The sequence below is a fragment of the Cetorhinus maximus genome, chromosome 7 (genome assembly GCF_964194155.1).
Source record: "Cetorhinus maximus chromosome 7, sCetMax3.hap1.1, whole genome shotgun sequence".
Taxonomy (NCBI): domain Eukaryota; kingdom Metazoa; phylum Chordata; class Chondrichthyes; order Lamniformes; family Cetorhinidae; genus Cetorhinus; species Cetorhinus maximus.
Window position 1 is genome coordinate 99,653,092 of NC_135885.1, and position 27,213 is coordinate 99,680,304.

At 39.5% G+C, this 27,213-nt stretch overlaps 1 protein-coding gene across 1 annotated transcript in view; it reads left to right on the plus strand.

Moving 5' to 3' along the window:
- The window catches only part of LOC144682957 (ephrin-B2-like), a 60,104-nt gene that overhangs the window by 25,029 nt on the left and 7,862 nt on the right, over window positions 1–27,213 (plus strand). The window contains exons 2-4 of the mRNA XM_078545888.1: window positions 2,798–3,081; window positions 23,152–23,244; window positions 24,598–24,696. Of these exons, the coding sequence (XP_078402014.1) occupies window positions 2,798–3,081; window positions 23,152–23,244; window positions 24,598–24,696 (476 nt within the window). The remainder of the gene's footprint in view (window positions 1–2,797; window positions 3,082–23,151; window positions 23,245–24,597; window positions 24,697–27,213) is intronic.

Consider the following 27,213-nt stretch of genomic DNA (forward strand, 5'->3'; position numbering starts at 1 on the left):
ACAATTGAATTGTTAGAGTTAATCAACACATAATTGTGCATTGGGAAGGTGAGCTAGCAGTTTGATTTAATTATACAAAATGATGTAACTGTAAACTAATTATAACAATAGATAAGAGTGATATAATCTATTAGGCCACTAATGTACATTTTTCCATGAGCTAACATTTTTGTGTGGATGAATATGACACTGCTTTTCCCCCATTTCCATACTTCTGCACGAGGTGCAGTGGAGAATTTAATATAGACCGCACTCAACATTTAGATTTTGATATCTCATATATTGATCAGTCCCTGACCACTTGATATAATTTCTGAAGCTGTCTGGGAGCAGGGGAGATGAGATCCTCCATTTGAAAAAACAGTGTAAGATTGTATCAGGCTATAATACTAATTAAAAATTGTAGAGCATAACAGGAATGATATAAGGAATCCTCCCATTACTTGGCATTAAGTGCTTCCCATGTGATATGAAATTACTGAGACTCAGCACAGTTCTCAGTACACTGGGATAATTTAAGCCTTTATCAATTCATAGATTCCCCTTTCTCGCTTAAAACAGATTAGTCTTAAATATGTTGATTCTAAGCAGGATTTTACCCTACAGAACTAACTTTGACTTCTCACGTTGCAGTTAAGGTAATGATTTTGGTCATGTGTCTAATCAGAATATCTTTAACTTGATTGCAATTTTAGTTCCAAAGTGAAAGATAATCCTTAAAATAAGCTGCATCATTGTGATTTGTGAGATTCTAATGCTGTGCGTGGTTATTGCAGCCTTAACCAGCAGTCTAAGACAAAAATAGAACAAGGCAGCTTAAACTGAAGTATATCAATGAAGTAAACTTCATTGCATGTTTTTCCCAACTAATGCAGGCAAGTATGGAACACATATTTTCAGGATTTAAAATAGTTAAATCCAGAAACAGTTGAACCCATTCAAAACCCAGAGCTAAAATTGGACCCAATATGTCAATGATGAAAAGATAGGTTTTACATGGATAGAAAGCATTCTGCTTTCTCAAAGTATCCACCATTAAGATGGCTGCATTTGTTGCCAATGATGTTTTGACTCGTATACATCTGTACAGAAAACATAGGGTAGTAAGATGCGTAATTGGGCAATACTGATCCAGCGTTCTGCCTAAAATGTAATTTGAGTAGTAGTCAGACAGTGCAGCATTCCAACTGTGACTTCAAACAATCAATCTACACAGAGTCCAACAATGAGATGCATTTATTTAGCATCCTTAATGTAGCAAAATGCCCCAAGGTGCTTTACAAGAATGTCATCAGACAAAATTTGACACTGAACCACAAAAGAGGTATTAGTTTGGTCATAAAGATAGGCTTTAAGGAGCACCTTAGAAAAGGAGAGAAATGTAGAAATACAGAGAGATTTAGTGAGAAAATTCCAGGACTTGTGGCCTAGATAGCTGAAGACACAACAATGTTGGGCCAATGAAAACTGGAGATCCTCAGGAGGCATGGAGGAGTGCAGAAATCTCTGGGGGTTGCAGGCCTGGAGGAAGTTATGGAGATAGGGACAATCCTGAGTTCAGATAATGGACAGTGCTGTAACATCATCTGGCATCCTGGCGCATGTGCAGAAGGATGATGTAATTGGGTTGCCTGAGAACTTTAAGTTCTTACACAGTGCGGTTAATCATTGTGCAAGGTAAATGATATGGAAAACAACAAGCGCTTAACCCATCTTGCATTGTGAGATGAATCTCAATGCTGTTCACTCCTAGTCTCCATTCTGTAAAACAGAATACAATTAAACTGGAGGAGATGAATCGCTTTGGGTGTCATTCAAAATCCTTAGTATGCAATTAAATTTGCAGGTTAGATTAAGAAGTGACTAACTGTGCTGAATCATGGTTGAAATGTTCCTTTGTGACAAGCTCTGTAGTTTTTCCTGTGTACAACTGTGGCTAAATTCTTCATAAAATTGTATCAGCTTCAAGTGGCAAAGGCACTTTTTGCTCTGGATCTTAGGGATATTGTATCAGTAGCAAGTTTAAGGAGCTGCTTCCAAATTTTAACTTGAGCAAACATATCTAAAAGTAAGGACTAGTGACGGTGTACAGATATGGTGCAGCGAGTGCAATTTATGAGTATATACTCCCAAAACAAGTCCAGTCTGTACACATTCATGAATAAAATTAAATTGTGCAACAGCAGGTCCTTTATTCCAATTTATAAAATCCTTTTGGGTGGAGCTTTTTTATGGAATGGATCTATTGTGAAAGGTGTTCCCAAGTTCTATTTTAACCTAAGAGATTTAGCCAAAAATGTAGCTTATCTCTTGTGTTGTGTGGTTCAAAGATCTGCACATCTCCATATTTTAGCGCAATGGGAGTCTGTAAAGTTATAATGTTGAACAGCAGAAAAAAAGTAAAAACGACTTCTCAAATTTTATTTTTTGAATTGCTCAACAAACAGCAATATTCTTGTTTATAATGCAATTATGAATGTGACAAATGAGCTTAAAATATATAAATAGAAGTCTTTTGATAGTTAACTATTTGGATTGGGGAAGTTGGGGTGGAGAGGGTTAGTTGGTTTAAAAGGGACACTATCCAACAAAAAGATATCAATGGAAAATATTTTTCTCTGCTTTCATTTAATATCCCATCTCCATGTACTTTGTTATTGCAGCCAGTTACTTATCAAGTTCCAGCTTCCTGCAAAAACTTGGGGGAAAAAAAGCCTTACAAAACAGAATATTTGTCAATGTTCTTTGGCAAATGCACATTTATTTACATGTTCTTCTCTTGTGTTTTTATTTGTAGGTTTCTACCAAGTAAAGGCCTGGTGATGTATCCACAGATAGGAGACAAACTGGACATTATCTGTCCCAAGGTGGACTCCAGGATTACTGGACAATATGAATACTTTAAATTGTACCTGGTGTCGAAAGACCAAGCTGACAGCTGCAATGCTGTGCCCAGCCCCACACCATTACTCAATTGCAACAAGCCAGATCAAGATGTCAAGTTTACCATCAAGTTTCAGGAATTTAGCCCTAACCTTTGGGGATTGGAATTCAAAAAATATGAGGACTATTATATTATTTGTAAGTATTAACAATTTTTTATCTTGTCTTGCCAGCTTTGAATTAATTACAAGCTCTTTAAAAAGTCAAAAAGAAAGACCTGAAAGAACTTGCATCCATAAAGCATCTTTCGCCATCTTAGGACATCCCAGAACACTTTACAGCCAGTGAAGTTCATTTGAACTACAATCATTGTTGTAATGTAGCAGATGTGGTAGCCAATTATACAGCAAGGAGAAGTGCTATTGAAGAAAATGACCAGCAAATCTGATTTTTATTGGTGTTGGTTAAAAGATAAATATTGACCATAACACTGGGAAAAGCACACCTGCTCTTCTTCAGAGTGTTTCAACTAAGTAAGGAGTCTTTGAGGTTTGTGATTATAGTGGTTTTCTGTTTTGTTTCCAATCCCATTCATTTGAACTCTTCTGCCTCTGTCAGTTCCCTGCCTTGAAGTATTGCTGTAAATCATTGTGTACATCCAGCTGATTCTGCAAATAAGCTGTTATTTTCCTTTTGCAATCCACATTGAGTTAACAGCTTGCTTCGTTTATATAAACTTGGAAAATAAAAAAGGTCACTTCCTTGTACCCAAATGTGCAAAGGGAATAAAACAGGCACAGAGAGCCAAGATGGATGGCAGCTTATTCCACACGTTAATCACTTAAGGTGTAAACGGAAGTCTCGCCTGGAAAATGCCGCATGCTGAATTTCAATCCTCGTTAAAATGTGAACACAATTTTCTTCTGTTTACAATTCGGTCACTAATTATAAGGCAGAAGTCTAATTATTGCCTTAAGTCTTGGCTATTTTAAAAATGTGAACGGGAACTGAGTACAAAGAGAAGTAACATTTTAACATGAGAAATCTTTAAGCAAAAACAACTGACTGTAATAAAACATGGAATATGTACAGCAATACATGAATGAAATAAGTCCTAATGTCAATTTTCTGAATTAACTTCTTCAGTTTTAAAAAAATATTCCATTCTCATGCTTTAAGATTTGAAATCACTAAGGTGAACAATTTCAAGATAGAATTGGATGATAAGTAAGTTTAACCATTAGCTAAAACAATGCTGCAATTTGTAAAACAAAGCAAAAGCAACATATTTCTTACATTGGCAAGTAAGTGACAACACTTCAAAGAAGTGTTCTTCAAATCTTTAGTGAGGTCCTGCCTGAATATCAACTTGGGGATGACATTTGGATTGCAAATGCTAAGAATATTAGAAAGTAGAGAACAAAATAAGCCAATTTAAGCACTTCCTTCCATTAACCATGCATTATCTGCCTTACCATTGACTCTGACCTGTTTTATCTCCCTGAAGGACACTGTACCTAGAAACTCTATGATGCTTATTTATTAAATAGTACAGCAACAATGGCCTGCATTTGAATAGCACCTTTAACACTGAAAAACACCCCAAGGTGCTTTACATAACCATAATGAGATAAAAATGGACAATGAGTCAAAGAAAGATATTAGGAGGGGTGAGCAAAAGCTTGGTCACAGGGGTAGAATTTAAGGAGGGTCTGAACGGAAGAGACAAGGGCTTTTGAGAAGGGATTCTAGAATATGGGATCCAGATGTCTGAAAGTGTGACCACCCATGGTGGGATGAAAAGCGGAGAGAAGTGCAAGAATCAGAGGAATGGAAAGTTTTGGCAGGCACTGTTAAGAGATGGAGGTGCATTCAAAGGTAAGGAGGTGCAATTCTCCAGAATATCTGTTCTTTGCATATCTTCATTGGTCAACCATGGTCACTACCTTCCTTCAATCGCAGACTGCCAATCCCCAACCAACGTACCCTCCCCATGACTTGTGACAGCATTTTCACCTTGGACTCAGAAGTCATGGATTCAAGCCCCACACCAGGAATTTGAGCACATAATATGGGCTGGCACTACAGTGCATTAATGAGGGAGTGCTGTATTATTGGAGGTGCAACTTTTGAATAAGTCATTAAACCAAGCCCTATCTGCCGCCTTAGGCATAAGATCCCATGGCACTATTCAGAAAAGAGCAGGAGAGTTCTTCCCATTGTCCTGGCCAACATTTATCCTTCATCAAACTAAAATAGATGATCTGGTCATTTACCTGATTGCTATTTGTGGGACCTTGCTTTGTGCAAATTTGCTGCTGTCTTTCGGTATGCTGCAAAAGTGACTACAGTTCAAAATATTTATTTGGTAGGTAAAGCATTTTGGGATGTCTTCATAACATGAAAGGTGTTATATAAATGCAAGTCCTTCTTTTCTTTGATCCTAGCACTATTTGTCCCATGGAGTAATATATGACCTTAAACTATTCTTATTTCTGTAACCCTTAATATGAACAATGTATTTTCAGCTGTTATATAACAGTTCCATTTAGCTATTTGAAAAAAATAAGCATGTGAGAATGCAATCAAAATGTTAGATGTTCATTCGAGGATATAGGACATGTTTGCCTTTGAAATTTCAGACAAGCTAAAGAAAAATATTGGTACGACAATCTTTAAAATGCACTTGTCAAAATTTCTTTATTTCAAGGTATAAAGTTCAAATTCTCTTACTCTTCTTTTAATGAGCAGTACATTCATGATAGAATATGAAGTATTTGACTATATAGCTTTAATTAGAATAGAGCAATGAAGAGTTGGATATGAGTATACTTCACAGCATTTTGCTTGTACTGCATGTCTATTAATAGTCTATAAGCAATGCTTCTCACACTCCTACTGTAGCTGTATGTCATGCATTGTATAAATTCCCATGCTGGTGAGCTGTCTGTTTTTCTAATCAGTCCTAAATTTATATATGAAACAACCTTATAACAATCTGGATTTAACAAGCTGAGACCTGGCTTGTCCTTGGTTCACAAATTACCAAGGCTGTGAAATTGGCCTTTAGAGTTTCTCCCAGCCTTGCTCAGTCTCCAGTTACAGCACCTTCATTAATTTACAATCCTTTCATTGCTCTAGTAAGACACATTTCTGACTCTGGGACTAAAAATGAGAGAGCATGCAAATGCTTTGGGTCAGCAAGTAGATCTCATTAGTTCAACTTACAGTTGGATGATGATTAGTTGCTATAACAGTGTTCAGAACATGTAACATTTTGAAGTGTTGTCTGTAAAGTGTTGTCTGATAGTGTCTGGCTTAATTAATGGAACCCAATGGCTGCATAAAACCAAACCCTAGAGCTAAACCCAATCCTAAAATTGGGAGACTGGTGAAGACCTTTCATTTGGTGATAGATCCTGGCAGAAATAGGCCACCTAGAACAATTCTAATAATTATTTTAACGGAATCCTGGCTTTGGCTTAAAGCAAGAGGCACTTAACTTACAGCTTATGATACGACTTTAAGCTTTCACCTTACACAAGACATTTAAGTGCTATAGTTCTGAGCAACACAGTGATAAGGAATGGTGCTTACATTATGTGTGGAATCATAGCTATTTCTTATATGGGAACCAATGACAGGAAATGTTATTAGGCATGGATAGAAAGCTTTAAGTAGAAACTGCAGTACTAAAGTTCCTGAAAAACTGATAACGAAAAGAATGTGGGTATTATTTGGAGCGTAAAATTGTTTCTCTAAGTACATTTTCATGTAACTGGCTACACTTTAAATTCAGTGACATAAGTTAAGCTAAGGACGGTGAACATACATGAAAAGCAAATGCATTAAAATATAGAAAGTAATAATATTGAAAGTAAGACTTATATTTTTGCCTTTCACAACCTCGGGGCAACCTAAAGTGCTTTACAGCCAGTGAAATGTAGTCAATTTGTACACAGTAATAATCAAATAACCTGTTTTTAGTGATGTTTGTTGAGGAATAGATATTGGTCAGGGAAGAACTCCCTGCTCTTTGTCGAATAGCATATGGAACATTTTACTCCCACTAGACAGAGTAGAGTGTTAGTTCAATGAATTATTCAAATGATGGCGCCTCTGACATTGCAGCACTCCCTCAATATTGCACTGGAGTGCCAGCCTGGATTATGTGCCCAGGTCTCTGGAATGGAACTTAAACCACAGCCTCTGACTCAGAGGCAGTACAGCTATTACTAAGCGACAAACAAAAATAAATAAAACAAATAAAAACCTGCAGACCCTCATGTCTGACACTCTTGGAGATCTGCAAGAGTTATTGGAGTTATTGTGTAGTAGAAATGATAATTTGGAAGATGGTGGTACGTTTTTGTCCTTAATCATGTTAATTGGTGGTCGATTTTAACTCACTTCTCCCAAATGGCTAAAATGAAGCAAGGGGTGGACAGGGGTTTATTAACTCTTTTCCTCCAGGATCAGGCTGACAATTTTATATTGTAACCGGCAAGGACACGCAGCCCATGTTGCCTGGCACTGCCTTAAATACATTGCAGGCAGCCAGGGCCGGAAGAGGCGCAGCAAAGTGAGTTTTCTTACTGTTTTTTTAATCATTTTCCTTGAGGTAGCTGTATTCCTCTGGGACCACAAGGAAATTTTCTGCCTCCCATATTTTGGGCTTCCCACCCCCTCTCAACTGGGATTCCCCTCTCTAAGAACTTACCTTGTGCCAGTGACCATTCCCCCCTGCCCTTGTTGGCAGCTTCCTGATGTTTGACGTAAAAACAGGCTGGTAGCTGATTTCTGCTAACTCCCTGGTCTTTCTGGTCACCAAAACAGTAAGTGACACCGTAATCAGGTCCTGCCGCTAAAATTGACTAAAGATTCCTCGCTGCTCACTTTTCCATGTGCCTGCTTGGGAGTTAAAATCAAGCCCCACTTTGTCTTAGAATACTGTATTCACAAATACCGCTGTAGAAAATATGTAGATCTGTTGGTTCTGAAGCATAGGCAATATATTTAGTGGAACAACGCAGAGTTCAGAGCTTTGGATATTGAAAGAGATGTCAAACTCAGCCATCCCTAGTGTATTCCATATGTATGGAAATACTCCATGGCCTGAATTTTTTGGCCGTTGGGCGCGCGCGATCAGCGAGCCCAGGAGCGGCTGGGAAACAGATCCCGACCATGATCGGCCCCCAACCGTGATTTCACGCTGGCTGGCCAATTAATGGCCAGCCAGCGTGAAACGCGCACTGAAAAGCTCAGTTCTACCGGGGTGGGGGGCGGGAAGAGGGCGGGTGACGACGTCACCATGGGTGTGGATAGGTGCTGCGAGAGAGCTCCCTGAAGGCAGACAACTGCCTTAGGGAGCTGCAGACCTGGAAATGATGAAATAAAGCTCTACAAAACCCCCCAAAAAAATGTCCATGCATCACAATCAAGCATCTGAAACCATATCTCAGAAAAATGCTGGCCAGGATTTTCACCTTGGCAGGCGGGCACGGAAGGCAGGCCCGGGAGTGGTCGTGAAGCCAACCGCCACCCAATTAACGGCCAGCCAGCGTGAAATGTGCGCTGCAGCGCTCAGTGCTGCCAGGTTGGGGGCGGGAGGAGGGCGAGCTCATGCGCGCAGGTTCGTGCAATGAAAGCTCCCTGAAGGCACACAGCTGCCTCAGGGAGCTGAAGATTTCTAAACTTAAAAATTAAAACTTAAGCAATGCTGGATGAAGTTTCTTAAAAATTCCAACAGCTGCTTGGTCTTTTCGCCTGCCTGCCAACCGTAAAGTTGGATGGGCAGTGAAAAATTTCATTTAATTTTTACTTTAATGGCCTGTTAATTGTCGGCGGCTGTGCTGCCGACACCCGCACGCGCCCACTGAATGAAATATCGCACGTCATGTTACGATCGAGTGGGTCAGGTGCGCGCTCGCCCGCTCAGCACAAATTTCAGCCCACTGTCCCCAGATCTTTATTTTTTAAAATCTCCTAATGGAAATTTCATCCCGACCTTGGATGAGGTTTGATGAAAAATGTAAAGGCCACCTGGCCGGTTCGGCCCATCCGCCAACTGTAAGGTTGGACGGGCCATGAAAAATTGCAGTCAATTCCGCCATTAATGGGCTTAATTGCCCTCTTAATTGTCGGCGGATGCGTTTCTGACTGCTGCGCGTGCCTACCAAGCGAAATATCTTGCGCAATTTTACGCCCTATCGGGTCGGGCGCGTGCCCGCCTGCAGGATGTAAATTTTTGCCTCAAGTTTAATTAGTTGAATCCCACAAATTTATTTGCTAGCCATGCACCTTGATCAGAACCATTTTCTTCAATGTTGTAATGGTCAGGATGACAAGGCCTGTAGAGGTAACATTTAAAAATAATCTGTCGTTGAAGTAAAATTCGAGAGATGTAGTGGGAGTTGATTCAGTTATCCACTGGAGATGACAATACAAAATTCTGATATATGCAAACATAATCCCGTTACATTCAATGTAAAGACAGCTACATAATATCAATGGCAGTTTGTGTTGTACAAACATTATATAGTTGTCTTTGATCTAAAAACGCACGACAAACACATGTTTTATTGAAGCAGACAAGTGGAAAATTACTCTAGATTCCTACCGAGAAAAGATTCTCCTTGTAAAGCAGCAAGGTTCATCAGTGGGGCACAACCTGACTGTGGCACTTTATTAACTTTACTGGAGGACTGTTTGTAGTCAAAGAAATAGCTTCATGTACATCATGGTTTTAAAACCAGCTATTGTGCGGGAGAGCGATGTGTTTTCTCATTAGTTATGTTGTATTCCAAACTGTCAGTTGGCATTAACTCAGTGAATGTAGACATCGACTAATCAAGGGATGACCTCCCGCTTAAAACGGTACATTCTGCCTGACTGGAGCCTTAGGGTAATCATTGGGTCATTAATATCATTGCTTGTGTTTGTGATTGGATGGTTTTAAAAAGTGAAAACCACTGGATTGAAACTGGCTGATTTTAATGCTTCAGAATTATTTTTTTTGATTAACCCTTTGAGAACTGGTCTTTCATTTCTATCCTAGAATCCTAAAGTGATGATCAGATTACAAAATTACTTATCTGGATGATACCTAGAGCATTGAATGTACAAGTTTTCAGAAATACCCATTAGTTCTGATAGAATTCAAGGATTTGCTATCCATAGTTTTCCAACCATTCATTTGATGATTGGGAGATTGTGGGGAAGGAGAGCCTGAATTTCTGATTTGCTTTATGTAAATAATTTGGGTATATGTGTTTTTTATACATGATAATCTTTTGTTTGCATTTGTTTCCAAAACAGCAAAAGTATTCAGAAGCTAAATATTTGGGTACTGATTTTGCACCACATGGCATAAACACACAGACGTTAAACATTCTCATCAAAATAAACTTGTCTGTTATTTATGTATTAATTCATTCTTTTAAATATATTAATGCCTTCACCTTAAACAGAGAGAGGGTAAGCATTTATCTATTAGTATCCCACAGTGTAATATCAGGGTCTTTGTTTTAGAAAGAGATGATTTTAGTAGTTATCTTGTAAAACACTGTTCAACTTTGTATCACTCTATACTATCGGCCACCAGTATGTATTTAATCAGGTGAATCATTCAAAAGGGAACTGGGTCAATCTATAACTCCATGTGAAATGGTGGATTATAGATGACTTGGGCGAGGAGAGGAAGTGGGTGGGCTGAATAGATTTTTTGGATTTTAACTCTTAGATTTTTTTCCCTGTAGTATCTGCATCACAGTTCTGATGAACCATCTAGGTGCAGTTTGAGATTGTGCACTCTAGTCCATTAACAGTTACAAATTGAACATTCAGAATGTTGCATTGAAATAGACAGAACTGGTTTCTATCCCTACAAATCCCCTTACAATGCACACAGAGTCTGTGTGACCCCCTCAGAAACAGTTAGGCAGTGGTGCACCTAAGCTTAGCAGGGCTCCTGCTGATTAGAAAAATATTCCCTGGTAGGCTTGGAATCAAACTGAATTTGACTATTGGTTTGTGCTAACGCAATTTACACGGCTGTTATAATGACCAACGTCACATCAACACTGTCACATTCTAATGGATTCCTGTTACAATGTTACATGAGTTAAAGATGACAGTGATGGAGAATGCAATACTCTTTTCAATCGACATATGTGCTATTGAGTAAATTACTTGTACAATAATTAGAATCGCACACTTAGAATGTGCCTGCTTGTGCATTTAACCGCAGTGCTTTGCTTACATTTTGATGGTTGTTGGCGTCCGCCCTCATGAATCCGCCTCCCCCACTGATAATGTGGAGCAGCTTAGGCCATGGAATTCTGTATTTCCCATCCTAATGCTGTCTGCAGTCAGCCAGCAGGAGGTGTGGTTGAAGCAGGACAAATGATCACTGCCAGCCCTCCCTCCCCTCGAATGTGGCTGTTTCTGTGAAGCATTTCATTTAGCAGCCAAACCGAGAACCCACTGAATTCAACCGAAATGCTGGGTGGCAGCTGTGAATGGGAGGTATTTCTGACTAAGGCTAAGATGAAGAGAAGAAATGTAAATATCTGGGGTGAAAATTACATCAACCGACTGCTGATAAGAATCTAAAGTGGAATTCAAATCAGACCCATTGTGTGAAAGGAACAATTATTGTATCTTGTCATTTTAGCCTAAAAAAACTAATTGTAACATTTGAAGGAGCACATCTTAAATGTACAACTGCATCTTTTTCCTGTTTAGCCATCAGCCAAGACAAGTTAGACTGTATCATCTAAAGAATAAGAACCTAGAAATTCTGGCTCTTTTTGGGCACAGAAATAGTGCCACCTGTGTTGGGCACGGAATTGAAGATGAATCCCATTTCCACCCCTTTCTGACCACGTTGCAAAATTTAGGTTCGGAAGGGATGTCAAATAGATCCCCACCGGCTACCGCCCACATGCACGCACACGCGCACACACACATTGGCAGGATACCGGTTGCAGCCCAAATGACACATGGACTCCACTGCATACTGCCAACAGTAAGCACTTGGGCTCAATACAATTGCCATACCACGGGCCTCCTCCAATGCCTTTGCTTTCACCGTAGAGGAAAGTAAGTTGAAATATCTTCTGCCATCCTTCTCCATCAGGGTACCATTTCAAAATTCCTTTGCCCCTGCTGAACAGACTCCCAGGGAACACTGCAAGGGAACAGGTGCCTGCCCTGTATGCAAATTACCCTGTCCATATAATTTGGGATGAGGTCATTATCAGGATTAATTTTGATTTTGCATTAATTTGCATTTTGAAGTGATGTAGAAGATTAAAGAAAACATTAGAAATGGCAAAGTGCTACCTGTACCTTTTTTGTGACTATTACTTTATGCAGTGTACTCACTATGTTTATAAAAGATGATTGGTTTCCTGGGCTGCTTGTCTCTCTGTTGGGAAGGGCAGTGCTGTTTGTAAACCAACAAAACACAAAAGAAGAAGCAAAACAATACTTTTGAGCTGATAAGTACCATTACCTTTTAATTTCAAAAGTCCAAACTCTTTTGCCACAGTGAAAATACTGTCAGTTTGTAACTGCTGCTAGCATTTGATCCTTCCTGAGAGCTACAGGGTGTTGTAACAGGCATGGGAAGTGTCCTTCTCACACACTTTCTCTTTGCCACGGGCAACGTTTGAAGCTTGCATTTTGGAAGACAATCATAGCCCCTAGAATCTGTGCTCATTAAATCGAGACACTCGAGTTTAAAGAATTCCTTGTCGTCCTTGAAGGACCTGGGCATAATGTGAGACAATTACTGCGGAGCTTGTTGCTTCCATTTCAGATAAGTGGCCTTATTGATGAAGGGGGTGGGGGAGGTGAATACTATATTCTCATGCTTACCAGTAGAAGGTTAGTCTTTGTGAGCTGATTAAAAAAAACCTGCCAGCATTAGGAATATTCATAGGCACCCACCATGCTTTTGTTTAACAGTAAAGGGAAATCTCCCAGATGGAGAAAGACGACTGCATAAAACTTGACATGGCACTGACCTTTCCTGTTAGCTAGACAAATCAAGTTACCCCCGTCAAGCGACCCACTGTGTTAAAGGCAGTGTGGTGTCTCCTAAAATAACGAAACATACTGGAAAATCTTCAATCCTTTTGGCTTTCTTGTTCATTTTTATTTGACTAGCAAAAGTTTTTCCTATCTAATGAAGATGTTGATACAGTCCCCCTTTTGAGATACAATTGCATTCTGACAAGGTTCCCATCTTATTCCATGTTTAGAGAATGTATAAAAAATTTTTAAAAGGCACAATAGTGGATCAATGCCAATGCATTTTGTGATAGTTAATAAGTGTCATAACTCAAGGAAGCACATAAATAGTATTGCTGACACTTGAATGTATCATAATTAATTTGGCTGTGAAAAAACATTAAATCCAATGCTAGTCGATATTTTATTAGGTGCATGGCTAATTAGCAGAAAGCATTAAACTAGAATGGGCCTTCATTTGTGTCTTCCACAGTCTTGAAGATATAGAGAATGGAAATCTGGTCCTTTTGCCGCCAACAGAGTTGAGATTCCTTTAGCATTCTTCAGCAATGTGTTCTATTCAGCAATTCATCAGTAGCATGTAATCCAGTTACTCCACATCTAGTCCCAGTCCCTATAAAATTATTTTTACATCATCTCAGACCAAACAGAAGTGCATTTTGTGGAACGTACAAAGAAAAAAGAAACGTGTTTTCTTTTATTCATCAGGGAAAAGTGAAAAGGGATTACAAGTGGTGCAGTTCAATGGGGCCTTTTTCCACAGCCTGCTTTACAAAGGAGTGATTTTTGGGGGAGGAGCCCTTGTCCTTCCTGCTCCTTGTTGCAGCAAGCTTAAATGTTACATTTGATTTATTTCCACCTTTTGTGTGTTTAAAAAGCTGGAGTATTGTCCTTGAGATGTCATGAGCCGCTGATGTTAGATAAATAAATGTCGTTCGACCAAAGCCACATTTGATCTGTGATCCATAAGTCAATTTGATAAATTTAAAAGCCCATCAACTCCTGATCTGTGTCTTGAGGTTGACTTATGTACAGGTCTAATGATTGATAGAATACTAACTACTAAGTATAGAAATTTGAACAAGGGATGAGCTTTCCTGTTTCTAGATTTTCCTGGGTGAGTAAGCGAATAGTGTGATTTTTATCCTTTTGGGCTGCTCTCTAACTAAATAATTAGTTACAGATTTGTTCTTTTATTAACTGACAGTGGTCCAGTATTATTTTTAGAGTATCTCATTGCTATATTCCATTTCCATACCAGTATAGGAGCAGCTTTGAATGTGACTCTATAGGCTGGATTTTCATCCTTGAGGTGAATATTTGGATTCAGAAAAATTCCGAGCTCAGCCCACCCGCCTCGGAAAAATTGCCCACAAGACAGGATTTTCTTTGTGGCCAGGGGGTGGGTGGGGGGCAGGGCTGGAGGTTGCTGGGGCGGTGCGGCTGCAATCGGGCCACCTGACAGGGGAAAAAGTTCAGAGGCAGCCACAGGGGCTGTTGGGTGCGGAGGTGGGCTTTTTAAAAGGCGTTCAGTGCTGTGGGATTTTTTCCCAGTTAAAATCGAAACAGAAAAGCTCTCCAGCCCTCATGCATCACACCTCCTCACTCCCCACACACTCCCCATGTCCCACCCATGCCACCTCATGTCCTCCACCCATCCAATATGGCCCACTGTGCAAGCTATGGTACTTCCATGCCCATTCACCCATTATGCACTGTACGGAGGGAAAGGTGGTGGTGTAGTGATATTATCACTGGACTGGTAACCCAGAGACCCAGGGTAATGCTCTGGGGACCTGAGTTTGAATCCCACCACGGCAGATGGTGGAATTTGAATTCAATAAGAAAAATCTGGAGTTACAAGTCCGATGATGACCATGAAACCATTGCCGATTGTTGTCAATACTCACCTCGTTCACAAATGTCCTTTAGGGAAGGAAATCTGCTGTCCTTACCTGATCTAACCTACATGTGACTCCAGACCCACAACAATGTGGTTGACTCTTAAATGCCCTCTAAAACAAGGGGAATTAGGGATGGGCAAAAAAATGCTGGTTTAGCATTTATTGCCCATCTCAGCCTCATTGCATTCTTAGCTGAGAGTCCAGACGTCCATTAGAGTACTGAAACACCTGATCCCCAGAGAAAACATTGCTTGATTGACAGCTGTGGCTCTCTCATCTATGCCTTCAATTTCATAATGTTTATTTACACAAAATAAAGAGGCGTCAAGTGCTTGTAGTTTCTGATATTGACACTTTAAAGGGTCTGGACGATTGACACTTATTGCATTGTAGTGAAAAAGTTTAGTTAAGAAAGTAGAAAGTTATCAATGAATGACTGGTGGTTGTTTCAAAGCATTTTAAAAAACATGCTATTGTCACTATATGATTTAGTGGTTCTATAGAGGATGTAGTGGGTGAATGGGCTTGGAAGTGCCATAGCTTGGCATGGGGGGGGGGGTATGAGGGGCCAAAGGAGTGGCTTGGGGGACACACTTTGCCATGGGGGGCACGAGGAAGACCTTTGAACTTACACGCAAACTATGGTTCATGACACCTTTAAGGTGCTGTGAACCATGACTCTTTGAAAAGCTAGCCCAACTTCATGAAAATTGCGCAAGACCAGGACTTGCCTATGTCCGCAATGGAGTCAGCAAGGTCAGGATTATAGGGTGTGTGCTTGCAACCTGAACCAGCCTGCACCCTTAAAAGGCACTCCTGAAAATTGGAATCCCGGGAAGGGGGATAGGGAACCCTGGAATTGTCTCTCCGCCGCCATTTTTATGAGCTCCTGAGTCAGTCCGGCACAGTGAAAATCTAGTCCTATAACTTTGATGTTTTGTGTTCTAAGCACTGGGCTTGTTACAATGAGGAAATATAGCCTGTGCCAGCTTCCAGTACGGTTCCAGATTCTGAGAAGGTAGGGTGGAGAACAGTATTTTCATGTTGTCCTGCACGGCGGGGTGGTGTTGTGGTGGGACAGACAAAAGCCCATTGACTTTCAGCAAAGCAGGAAGATCCCAGTGGTGGACGGGGCCAGAAAATTCTGCCCCCAGTGTCCCAGTCAAGGGTGTTTGATGAAGTGCCGAAAATTGAATTGCTCTCAACAATGGGAGACATAAGAACATCTAGACTGGTATTCTACTGTTCTGGCTCTGCTACTGTTATTTCCATCGGAAGAGCCAACAGTACAAAATAGCCTCTGGGTCTTGTTCAGACATTCAAGAAATCATGGACACGCATGTGTAATGCTTTGCCAAATCAAGAATCGATGGGACTGTAGAAAAGTAAAGCTGAAGGCCAAAATTCAGTCTGTTCTCAATTTGGCAGTCAGTATACACAATGATGTGCAGTTTATTGATTTAAAAAATGTTTTAACGTATAATGTGATGCTTGTACATTTGAGACCAAAGGAAGGTTGTACAGCCAATAAAGATCAGTTCAATTAGTTGATACACTAGTTTGAATTGGTATCTGTTAGGATCTGAAGTAACACCACCTGGGGTTAAATCCAACTGGATAACTCCACATTAACAATTCCAAAATAGGCCCATTAGGTTCAGTTGTAATTGGTTAACAGCTGAAGTGGTGTTCCAGCTAATCCAATGTCCAACATTCAATGCAAAATGCATTGGAAAATCCAAGGTAGAAAGGAATTCTGCCATACGCTTGAACCATGAAGCAGCTGGGAGGGGAGGAAATATGTGAAAGATCGAAAGGACTTGCATTAATACAGTGCTTTTCATGATCCCAGGACATTCTAAAGGACATTACAGCCAATGAAATACTTTTTTTGAAGTGATGTTACTGTTGTAATGTAGGATATGAAAGCCAAATTGCACACAGCAATGTCCCAAAAACAGCAATGAGATGATGTCCGGATAATCTGTTGGTTGAGGAGTAAATGTTGGGCAAGATACCGGTAAGAACTTCAGAGCTCTTCTTCAAAAGAAAACTATTGGATCTTTTTTATCCACCTGAGAGAACAGATGGGGCCTCAGTTTAATCATTGAAGGGCAGCACATTTGTCTGTGCAGCATTCCTTCAGTGCTGGAGGGCCAGCATAGATATTGTGTTAAATTCTCTGGAGTGGGACTGGAACCCATAACTAACCTTCATGGCTCCAAGATAAGAATGCTACTAACTGAGTCACAGCAGACATCTTAGGTTGACTTCAACCAGCTAATCTATATGCTGTGTAATTGTGCAGTGGATTTTCTTTTAAAGGCTAATCACTTGTGCTCCATAATACTGTATGGAGATAATTGATCGAATGCTGGCTTCTGCTGGCCAATGAGCAGTCGAGATTTTTTTTTGAATGTCAGAGTACTATGTATTCATCTTTCTGGAGCGGTGTCAATGTTACACGGATTCTCTCAACTCAGTTCCACATGGATGTCATCGGAGAATTTATTTGAGAAAATGAGAGTTAAAAATAGAGAAAAAAAAAGCTACAGGCTGACTCTACAGCTAGACACGTTCAAATTTAATTTTGTTAAAAAAAATAAGCCTTTTGTAATGCAAACTATTTCCATTGAATTTTCTCTTCCTCTCCCCTGCTTTTAATTTGCCTGCCGTGAATAGCGTGAACTGGCTCGAGCTACTCATTACTTTTGAAAGAAAGCATCCGTTCTCCTGTGATTATTTTAGGGCAGAGTGAGAACCTCTTTGCTGCATTCCAGCCAGTTCCTTCTAAAACGCTTTTAAAATCTTTGCGTTCTGGCCTCTTATAATTGGCAGGGCCCATGCTGTATTCACAAAGTGCACCTGTAAGTTGTGAGGAAATGGAGGCATGTTTTAAGGCTGCATTTTGTGTCAACTGTCAGCAGTGGGTGGAATACATGGCTAATCTGAGTTGAGCAGAAAAAGCCAACACATTAGTTGCTTTGCCGCCTTTTGATGGGTTATTGGAGAAAGGAGCATGGCTGAATCTGTTGTTCCTCTTCAAGCTCCTCTGGTCACTGGTATAGTCACAACTCCAACAGCTTAATTCATCACGTGATTAAAGCAAAGCAATGTGACTGACCTGATAGACCAAAGATGGCTAAGGCCCATGCTCTCAATGAAGTACAGTCAGTCCCTGGAGAAGCAGCAGAATAATGATCAAATGAAGACATATTAAAATGTAATATTACTTCCCTTCCATTGGGCATTGGGAAAATATCAAATCCAGAAGTGGCACTTGTGTAAGCGCATTCAGCTTCAGCTCATTGATTCATTATTGTCAACCTATTTTAAAATTGTGCACAATTTTGATGAGAACCCTGTAACAGTGGCTATAGTCCTTGTTATTTTTGACAGGTGCCATAGCCAGATAAACATTATGAAGCCAGTGGTGACATTGTTCTCCGTGGAATTGTGATGCAAATCATTCTACCCCAACGCCATCCTCCCCAGACTGAATGAAAATTTCCATTCCTTTCCTTCAAACCACTTTGTTGTTATTAGGTCCTTGTGCGGATGAGCACCACCATCACAGGGATATAAAATGAAAACGAAGCACACACTGCCAAAAACAAAATATAGCTGTTTTCAGTTTAAATTACTTCTGCAACCCTTGCAGCAGTGAATTAGTCCAATAGATTGTGTTGGTTTTAATGCAGTCATGACTCAGAAAAAATGCTGTCGTGTGCTTGATCTATTGACTGTCAGGTTATCTTCAATCAGTGTTGCAAGCTATTGTCATTCAATATTTTTTTGACCAAAATAACAGAGTCAGATTTTGATATATTGATTAAAAACATGGAGTAGGCAGTAACCTGCACTGCAAATATAGCATTTCTAGCTCCTCAGCACCACTTTCCTCATAACAGGCTATTGAGATTTAGCTGGATGAACAGGCAAAGCTCTCAACCTGAAAATCTTCCATCCAGCTTTTTTTTTGAACACTGTTTTGCAGAAACAATGAGACATTATTTTGAGATTTTATTATTATTGCAAGGGGCATTTAGCTGTCATTTACAGCTGATGGATGGAGCTCAAGTTTCCCATAGTCCTACACAAGGCACTCACGGAATTAAACAGTTCCAGGGCTTACAATCAAATCCTAGTTTCAGTTTATTTTGACTGCAAGAGGATGTAGTGCTGCTTCCTGGACTGTGAAATACGGATTCACCTTGAGAAGCTAACAAATTTTTTCAAGTCACTCCAGTGTCACATTTTACCTTGTAAAATAGAATGTGATATGGACTCGTTGAGGCTTAGAAGCCAAGCCACAGAGGGTTAATTTACAGTCTTTGTTTTCAAAGCACGTTTCAAACAACATGATGTGTTAAACAGTTGACCTAGGAGGCAGTTTGCAGTTGAAAGGTATTCTCAAGTTGAGAAACAAAACTTCAAAAAGACAGAGGTGGAGGGTGATGCAGCTGATGTTTGCTTAGTGATCAGCCTCTTACAGCTGCAGTCTGTCGGGAATACTTTGCACTTGCTCTTGTGTTTGACTTACACACATAGCTTTCAACAGGTACTAATGACATGAGGCTCTGGTATCCTGAGCATCACCAGCTGATTTGTCTCTTTCAGTAAATGTAAAGTGCAGCTTTGCACTGGGAAGCTTTGCTTACAGCTTGACCTCGTGCAGCTGGAGGTGTGAGGTGATAGCTTGACAGCCCCTATGAATTTTTCAAATAATTTCTTCAAGCATCCTTGGCTAATTGTCAGATTAATTATGTGGATTGGGTTGTGATGTGGCTCCAGCTAGGACTGTCAGGATACCTCCAGCCAACAGCCTTTTTATTCTTTGTCCAACATGAGTTTTGAATTCATAACAGATTTTTCCCCCTCCCATCTTAAAAATTTCATGAAGAAAATGAATTGAGAAACTAGACATCATCTAAAGCAAACTTCAAGGATCCTATGAGATTGTTGAAAGTAGAATTGTTCATTTCTTTGTCACTTGACCTCAAAAACGTGCCAAATCATACGGCACTTTCTACCAATAATTCTTTCATACATTTTGAATGGAGTGCAATCAAGCAATCTTGCCAAGGTGGTCACTTTGCATACTGGCAGACTGTGCAAACCACAGTTGTGTTTTTCTGCCCGATCCCATTTCACATCCAACACATGGTAACTGATTAAGACACAGGCTTCAGATTGTGTCTGTGACACCAACTAGGATGAAGGGAGGTGGGACTGGCTAGATTAAAGAGGAGGGTTGGGGGGGGTAGTAGGTGTGGATGATGGTGGGGAGAGAATTAAAACTATGGCCCTGAAATTAACTTGTGTGATAACAACCTACAAGCATTTAAATGCATTTGTCTGAAATTTGGTAGAGGTGGTCGCAAATTAACCTGACGAATGCCTGCATTAAGAACAATTTCAGTCAGACCTGTTAAGTGTTTTCATGCAAGTATTCCAAAATAATTTGATGGTCAGTATATGTAAAAAAGTAGTAGCCATGTGAAGGATGCATCAATGCCCAACATAAAATAATTAACCACTGCAGCTGCTTTTAATTGTGTTCTCTTTCGCTTTTATATGCTATTGTTAATTAGCTCTGCATCAAGCTGCAAGGTGATCTGTGATAACTGGTGGCCTTTGCATTCTTCTGCACTGTTGTGGCTCAGTTCATAGCACCCTCGCCTTTGAATCAGAGGGTTGTGGGTTCATGTCCCACTCCCGGAAACCAAGAACTGTGATTGTACTCAAAAAGAGTTGCAATCTGTGACTGTTGATAACTCGAAAGAGTTTCTGCACTGTTATGAGGGCTTCCTTTTGTCCCAGCCTATGGGAAAATCATAAGTTTTCATCATTAATTCTTCATTGAGCTTCTCCTGGTCATATGTTTGCGGGTGCCCTTTAGTAGCTCAGTTCATTCGCCAACCTATCACAACTGGCCTCGGTTAAGAATTTACCCAGTTCAACCTGCAATACCAGCCTCATTACCTCCACGTTAAACTTTTTTTAATGCTGCCTTTAACCTGTAGTTTCCCCATTGCTTGGAATCTACATTTGGGAATTAGTATCGTGCCTCTACACCTCTTATCATTCTTTGCTTAGAGAACTGAGTCTGGTCTAATTATATAGCTTCAGCTAGCTACACTCACGCACACTCAAGTTGACAACTGTAGACAATGTTCACAGATGAACCCTTAACTAATTTGTGACATTTGTTTGTCCACTTGTAAATTGGCTAATACCCACATTAAAATAACGGCATGTTATTGAAGTGGGCTAAGCCTGCCAGTATCGTCAAAGGGAATTTCTAGGCCATAGCCCATATTCTCCATGTTGCCTATATTCTCTGGAGTTTGAGTGGCGCTCTCATTGAAACATGTAAAATTCTTAATGGGCTTGACAGGTTAAATATTGGAAGTATGTTTCCCCTGGCTGGAGAATTTAAAACATGGGGTCACAGTCTCAAAATAAAGGGTCGACCATTTGGGACTGAGATAAGGAGAATTTTCTTCACTCAAAGGATTGTTGTTCTTTCAAATTTTCTAGCCCAGAGAGCTATGGATGCTCAGTCATTGAATGTATGCAAGTCAGAGATAGATACATTTTTGGATACTACAGGAATCAAGGGATATGGGGATAGTACAGGACAGTGAAGTTGAGATACATTAGCCATGATTTTATTGAATGGCGGAGCAGGCTTGAAGGGCTATGTTGCTGACTCCTGCTATTTCTATTTTATGTATTTATTGAATGAAGAGTTTTAATAAAGTCCTTGAAGGCATTATTTGGGTGTATCCAGGCAAGCGCACTCAAAGAGGAATTAAATCTTCCCTCATAATCCAAATAAAAAGAATTCTACTTCAAATGAAAAATACAATTTAAAAAATGAACAGTGAGCAGTTCCGACATGGTGCCTTGGACTTATTGTATTGAAAGGGAAATTAATTAATTTAAATAGATACATATATTAACCAAGGGTGTTCAGAAAGTTTGTAAGTAATTTCAACAGCATGCGTTAATTCAGCAACAGCACATTGTCAGGTACCCTTCCCTCCACTGCAGTCTCAATGGTATCTTCAATAATCATTGCCATTAAAAATATTTTAAACCAAGGTTCCATTTGCCCTCTAGGTAAACTTGAAAGATCCTGCAACACTATCTGAAGAAGAGCAGGGGCATTCTCCCCAGTGCCTTGGCCAACATTTATATCTGGACCAATATCACTATAAACAGATGATTTGATTATTTACTTGATTGCTGTTTGTGGGAGCTTGCTGTGCACAAATTGGCTACTACATTTCCTACATTACAACAGTGGCTTCATTTCAAAATTACTTCCGTGGCTGCAAAGTGCTTTGGAAATTCTGAGGTTGTGAAAAATGCTATACACATGCAAGTTCTTTCTGTTATCTTGTTAAAATAGCTTGCTTGGGAAAAAAATGAATAAGTGGAAAACAAAATGAAAACCAAATTCTTGTGCTGCTTTTAAAAAAACTAGTGAGAGAAGTTTACTACAGGACAGCTAATACTTTTTGTACTGTTTTACACTCGTTATTCAGGCTTTGTAGCATTTGTTCTGGTCTTCCTTATTGCTGTTTTCAAAAGTATCTGGATAGTAAACTAAAGGCTGATCCTATCTGGACAGCCACACTTTTTCCCAGGCCCCTAAATAGGTTGATTTATTAGTATTTTTAATGATCAACGTACTGAACTGATCACATTGCAATAAAGATTTACTTTGGTATCTGAATGCTTTTCAAAGAGCTAATATTCTTTGAAATTAGTTTCATAGCTTGGTTTCACCTGCCAAGCTATTGTAGGTGTACACCTGTAATCAAATGACCAGGTGGAGTAACGGAGTTAACATCTTTATTAGCAATTCCAGGGCCCTGTGCTTGCTCTTCTATATTTGGGTGTTGGTTTAACAGTGATGTCCTTGGTGTTTTAGTCTAATAGGTCATAAAAGCCACTTCCAACATTGACAGGCATGATTTACACACAAAATTGCTTCATGTTATTGATTTTTCCATCTAAAAGCTATATGTCTCCACAATTCTCCGAATCTGTTGCTGTGGTGCCACATTACAAGCCTATTCTTAACTGTCTTTTAGAAGATTAGGTTTCGATAGCTGATGGATTACCATGTTGCCTCAAGTGAATGGGGGAGGGGCAGGAAGTGGAGGTATTGAATAAAATGATGTAATATTCAGGTTTGTGGATGTAACTAATATGTAAACTCTAATAGTGACTTTGGTCAGATAATGCCAATTTTCTATAGACGATATTGGATTGAATCTTGATGATTATACTTTTTTTCTCATTTTCCCAGCAACATCAAATGGTACTTTGGAAGGGCTGGAAAACCGAGAAGGTGGTGTATGCCAGACAAAAGCCATGAAGCTTATAATGAAAGTTGGACAAGGTAAGAGCCATCTCATCTTTCCCAAAGACAAGAGCGATCATCTCTTTTCTCCATTTAGCTATAAACTGTTCATAATCATTGTAACAATAAGAGGCAGAATGCAGTTTCTTCATTACTGTAAAAATCTGCGGGTGGCAGAAGTGAAGAGTACCCAATGCCTAATTATTGTCCTGTAACTTTACTGGAGTTTCTGAATCAGTCCGTTACATAAAAGGATTAGGAGTGATCTAAAAGCTTGTTCTAAATTTTAATGAATAGTCGCACTGTGAAATGAATTAAAACAATTTGTCTCTGGCCCTTCCTTAAGGCCAGTGAAACCAAGGCATCAATTTGAGACTATTGTGTTTTTAATTTCTGAAAAAATACACTTTGCATTTTTCTGTTACCTAAAGATTTGAAAAAAATAATTTGTGTTCAAATTAAAAGAATATAAATTATGCAATACAGACTTGCATTTATTTTTGTGCCATTAATATGAAGTAAATTTTGCTAGACACTAAGACTTATTATTTAAATATTTTGAATGCAACTGTTACTAAATAAGATGATCACTCCTTCCTTGTAATATCATTAGTTGATGGTAAATGGAAATTAATCCTGTCGCGCTTAACACAATTTCAGTTTCTAAATACAATAAGTGTTAACATTATAAATCTCCCTTACAACTTTTATCATATACTTTCTATGTTAGTGTAGTGTCCATTTAGCATTCTGTCAGTGTCCACTATTCGATTGAATTATCACCTACAAAATCTTTGCCTGATATTGGTCTGCCTATCTATAGCTGTTGCAGATACTTGAGTGGTCAGCATTTAAAACTGCCTAGTATCTGCAGTGTCATTAGGCTTAGGTCAGACATAGAAAAGGGCTAATTTAAACAATGACCATTGCTTCTCCCTCAAGGGTGTGCATACAAAAGCAACTTAAAATAATGATAAACTAATCAGAACAGTGCTGCTGCAGAAGTGAAAGTTTTAAATCACATTGTTACCAAACAAAATACCTGTGCATTGCAATGAATTGCTCATCACCTCAGATTTTGCCAGGGCAGAAAATACACTCTCACTTTGCTATAAATAGAAATTCTGCTGTTCATTTGATTAAGCCCTAAGCTATAAATAAAGATTTTTTAAAGAGCATTACTGTTCATCAAAGTGACTTCCAAAGCATTAAGCCAATAAAGCCAAAAGCAAACAGATTTCACTCCATGGTGCCTGGAGCCTGCAGTATCTTAATGTGGGTTGCTTGAGAAGTAAAACATCAGTGTTGAGGGATGTTCCCCTTTGTCTGACTGATGAAGGTATCTCAACGTTACGGTTTGTAACTGAAACAACCTTTTTAAAAACTTTTTAGATGCAAATTCTATGGGAGGAAAAGAAAACCCAACCAGAGCTCCTGAAAAAGACCGGAATGGCATCACAACCAAGCCCACCCAAAAGGCCGAGAGTGAAGGTAACCATTTGGTAGAAGCTGATTATAAGGAAGATACCTCACCTGTGAGCTGGAGTTTTGGAACTTCTTTCATCTGCCTGAAAGGCCCATGTCATGTGCAAGTTAAACATGAGGGTCATTGGCACAAATGATCAAATGGCAGGAGTCATTTTTGGCGTTTCTGAGGAGCACTACTCCTGTTTGAGACTTAAGTGCATCTTTATATGAGCCACAGCTGTTCACTACTTAATTTGGCTCAATTTTGCATGTATGTGAAGTGTGGTTCAATTGGGACATTTGCACTTAGACCCGGCCTATACAATCCATCGTCTTTGAAAGAGCTAAAGCCACACTTCTCTGCTGTTTCCCCACAGGCTTGCAAATGTTTCTATTTCAATATACACTCAAATACCTTTTGAAAGTTACTATTGAATCTACTTCCACCATTCTATTGGGCAGTGCATTTCAGATCATAACCTGCTGCGTGAGAAAAACCTCATCTCTTCTCTGGTTCTTTTAGCTCTTAAATCCGTGTCCTCTGGTTACTGACTCTCCTGTGAGTGGAAACAGATTCTCCTTATCTACTGTATCAAATTCCCTCATAATTTTGAACAACCCTATTAAATCTCCCCTTAACCTTCTTGGCTCTTAAGAAGAATAATCATAGTTTCTCCAGTCTCTCCAGATAACTGAAGTCCCTCATGGTATCATTCTGGCAAATCTCCTTTGCACCCTTTCCAAGCCCTTGACCTCCTTCTTAAAGTGTGCTGCCCAGGACTTGACACAATACTCCAACTGAGGCTTAACCAGTGATTTATGAAGGTTTAGCATAACTTCCTTACTTTTGTACACAATGCCTCTATTTATGAAGCCAAGGAGTCTGCATGTTTTCTCAACGGATTTCTCAACTTGTCCTCCCACCTGCAAAGATTTATGTATGTGAACCCCCAGGTGTCTCTGCTTCTGCACTCCTGCAAAATTGTAACATTTATTTCTTACTACCTCTTTCCATTCTTTCTTGCAAAATGTCTCATTTTTCCCACTTCCCTGCATTAAAATTCATCTGTCATGCATCTACCCAATTCACCAGCCTGACAGTGCTCTCCTGAAGTTGGTTACTATCCTGATCATTGTTTACTACATTTTTGAGTTTCATGTTAGCTATATAGAAATATTTCCCCTATACCTAAATTGAGGTCACTATTATATTTAAAAAAAACATATTGATCCATGGGGGATGTGACTGCTTGCTCCCCTCCAGTCTGAACAACAACCATCCATGACTACTTTCTGCTTTCTGTCACTTAGCCAATTTTGTATCCATGCCACCAATGTCCACTGGTTTCAATTTTGCTAACAGAACACCTTTGAAAGTGCATATACACATAAACTGCACTGCCTTCATCAATCAAGTTTGTCAGATACAATTTGCCTTCAACAAGTCTGCATTGGTTATCATTTATTAACTTGTGTTTCTCCAAAGTCTGTTACATCATCAACTATCTGGGACAACAACCCAGATGTATAGTTATTTTAGATGGTTGTTTGTGGTCAATCCAAAAAGCTCCTTACTAAAAATCACCAGATTCTTCACTGAAGTGAGGTAGTACTTTACCAAACATTCAAGAGATCTAAAGGATAAGATTAACTATCTGTTAGTTATGTGTGATATGCATTAAACCAGCAGTAACTTCAGCTTTTTTCAATATTTTTTCTTCAACAAACGTAAACTAGGACCATGAAAAGCAACAGGAGTCTACCACTTTCACAAGATAGCTACAGTGTATTGTAAACTGTAGTAGGGCGATGCATTCACAGCACCTCGAACTCCGTCATAATTAGTGAAGTTTTCTGCACTTGGGTCAATTATGTCTGCTACTGTTATTTCCTCCTTATTGCCTATTTGTGACAAACTCCTTTACTCCTAATCCTTTTAGACTTTCTCTCTGCCTTTCCACGTTGCTGAAAAGTGTGCAGCAATGTTATTTGCGATATAGCTAGATTAAAATTAGAAAATGTAATATTCTAATTTGCTTCCTAGGGAATTTAGGTTTTGAACAATTCCAGATGTTTGACAGATAATGAGAGCTCCTGTGTACTGTGCTTTCAAGAGAGGAAAGCCTTTAATTTCTTCCTGTTCTTCTTCCTCAGTGTGTCAGGCTAGCACTCAGCTGCAGCTTACAAGAATCAGTTTAATGTAAACATGATTGATTTCTTCATCTCTATTAGCATGCCTTGCTTTGCCTCAGCTTCGGGAGACTGCTACAGGCCTGCTAAGTAGAATTTTTTCAGAAGAGTTCTTGTTGCTGTCTCTGGCTATCAATTCTTTGAGCAGCAAAAGGAAGGACTATGAGTGTATATTACAATTTCTCAAAGCTGTGACTCCCCACAGGGAACTCTATTATTTTAAGGATTTAAATCAATGTTTCAGACCCGTGAGCTTCCTTTACGTTAGTGTGTCAGTAAATAAATCAACTTTTAGATAAAATAACACCCTACGTTTTGTGAATGGCTAGAATCCAGGCAGATTGTTGATAA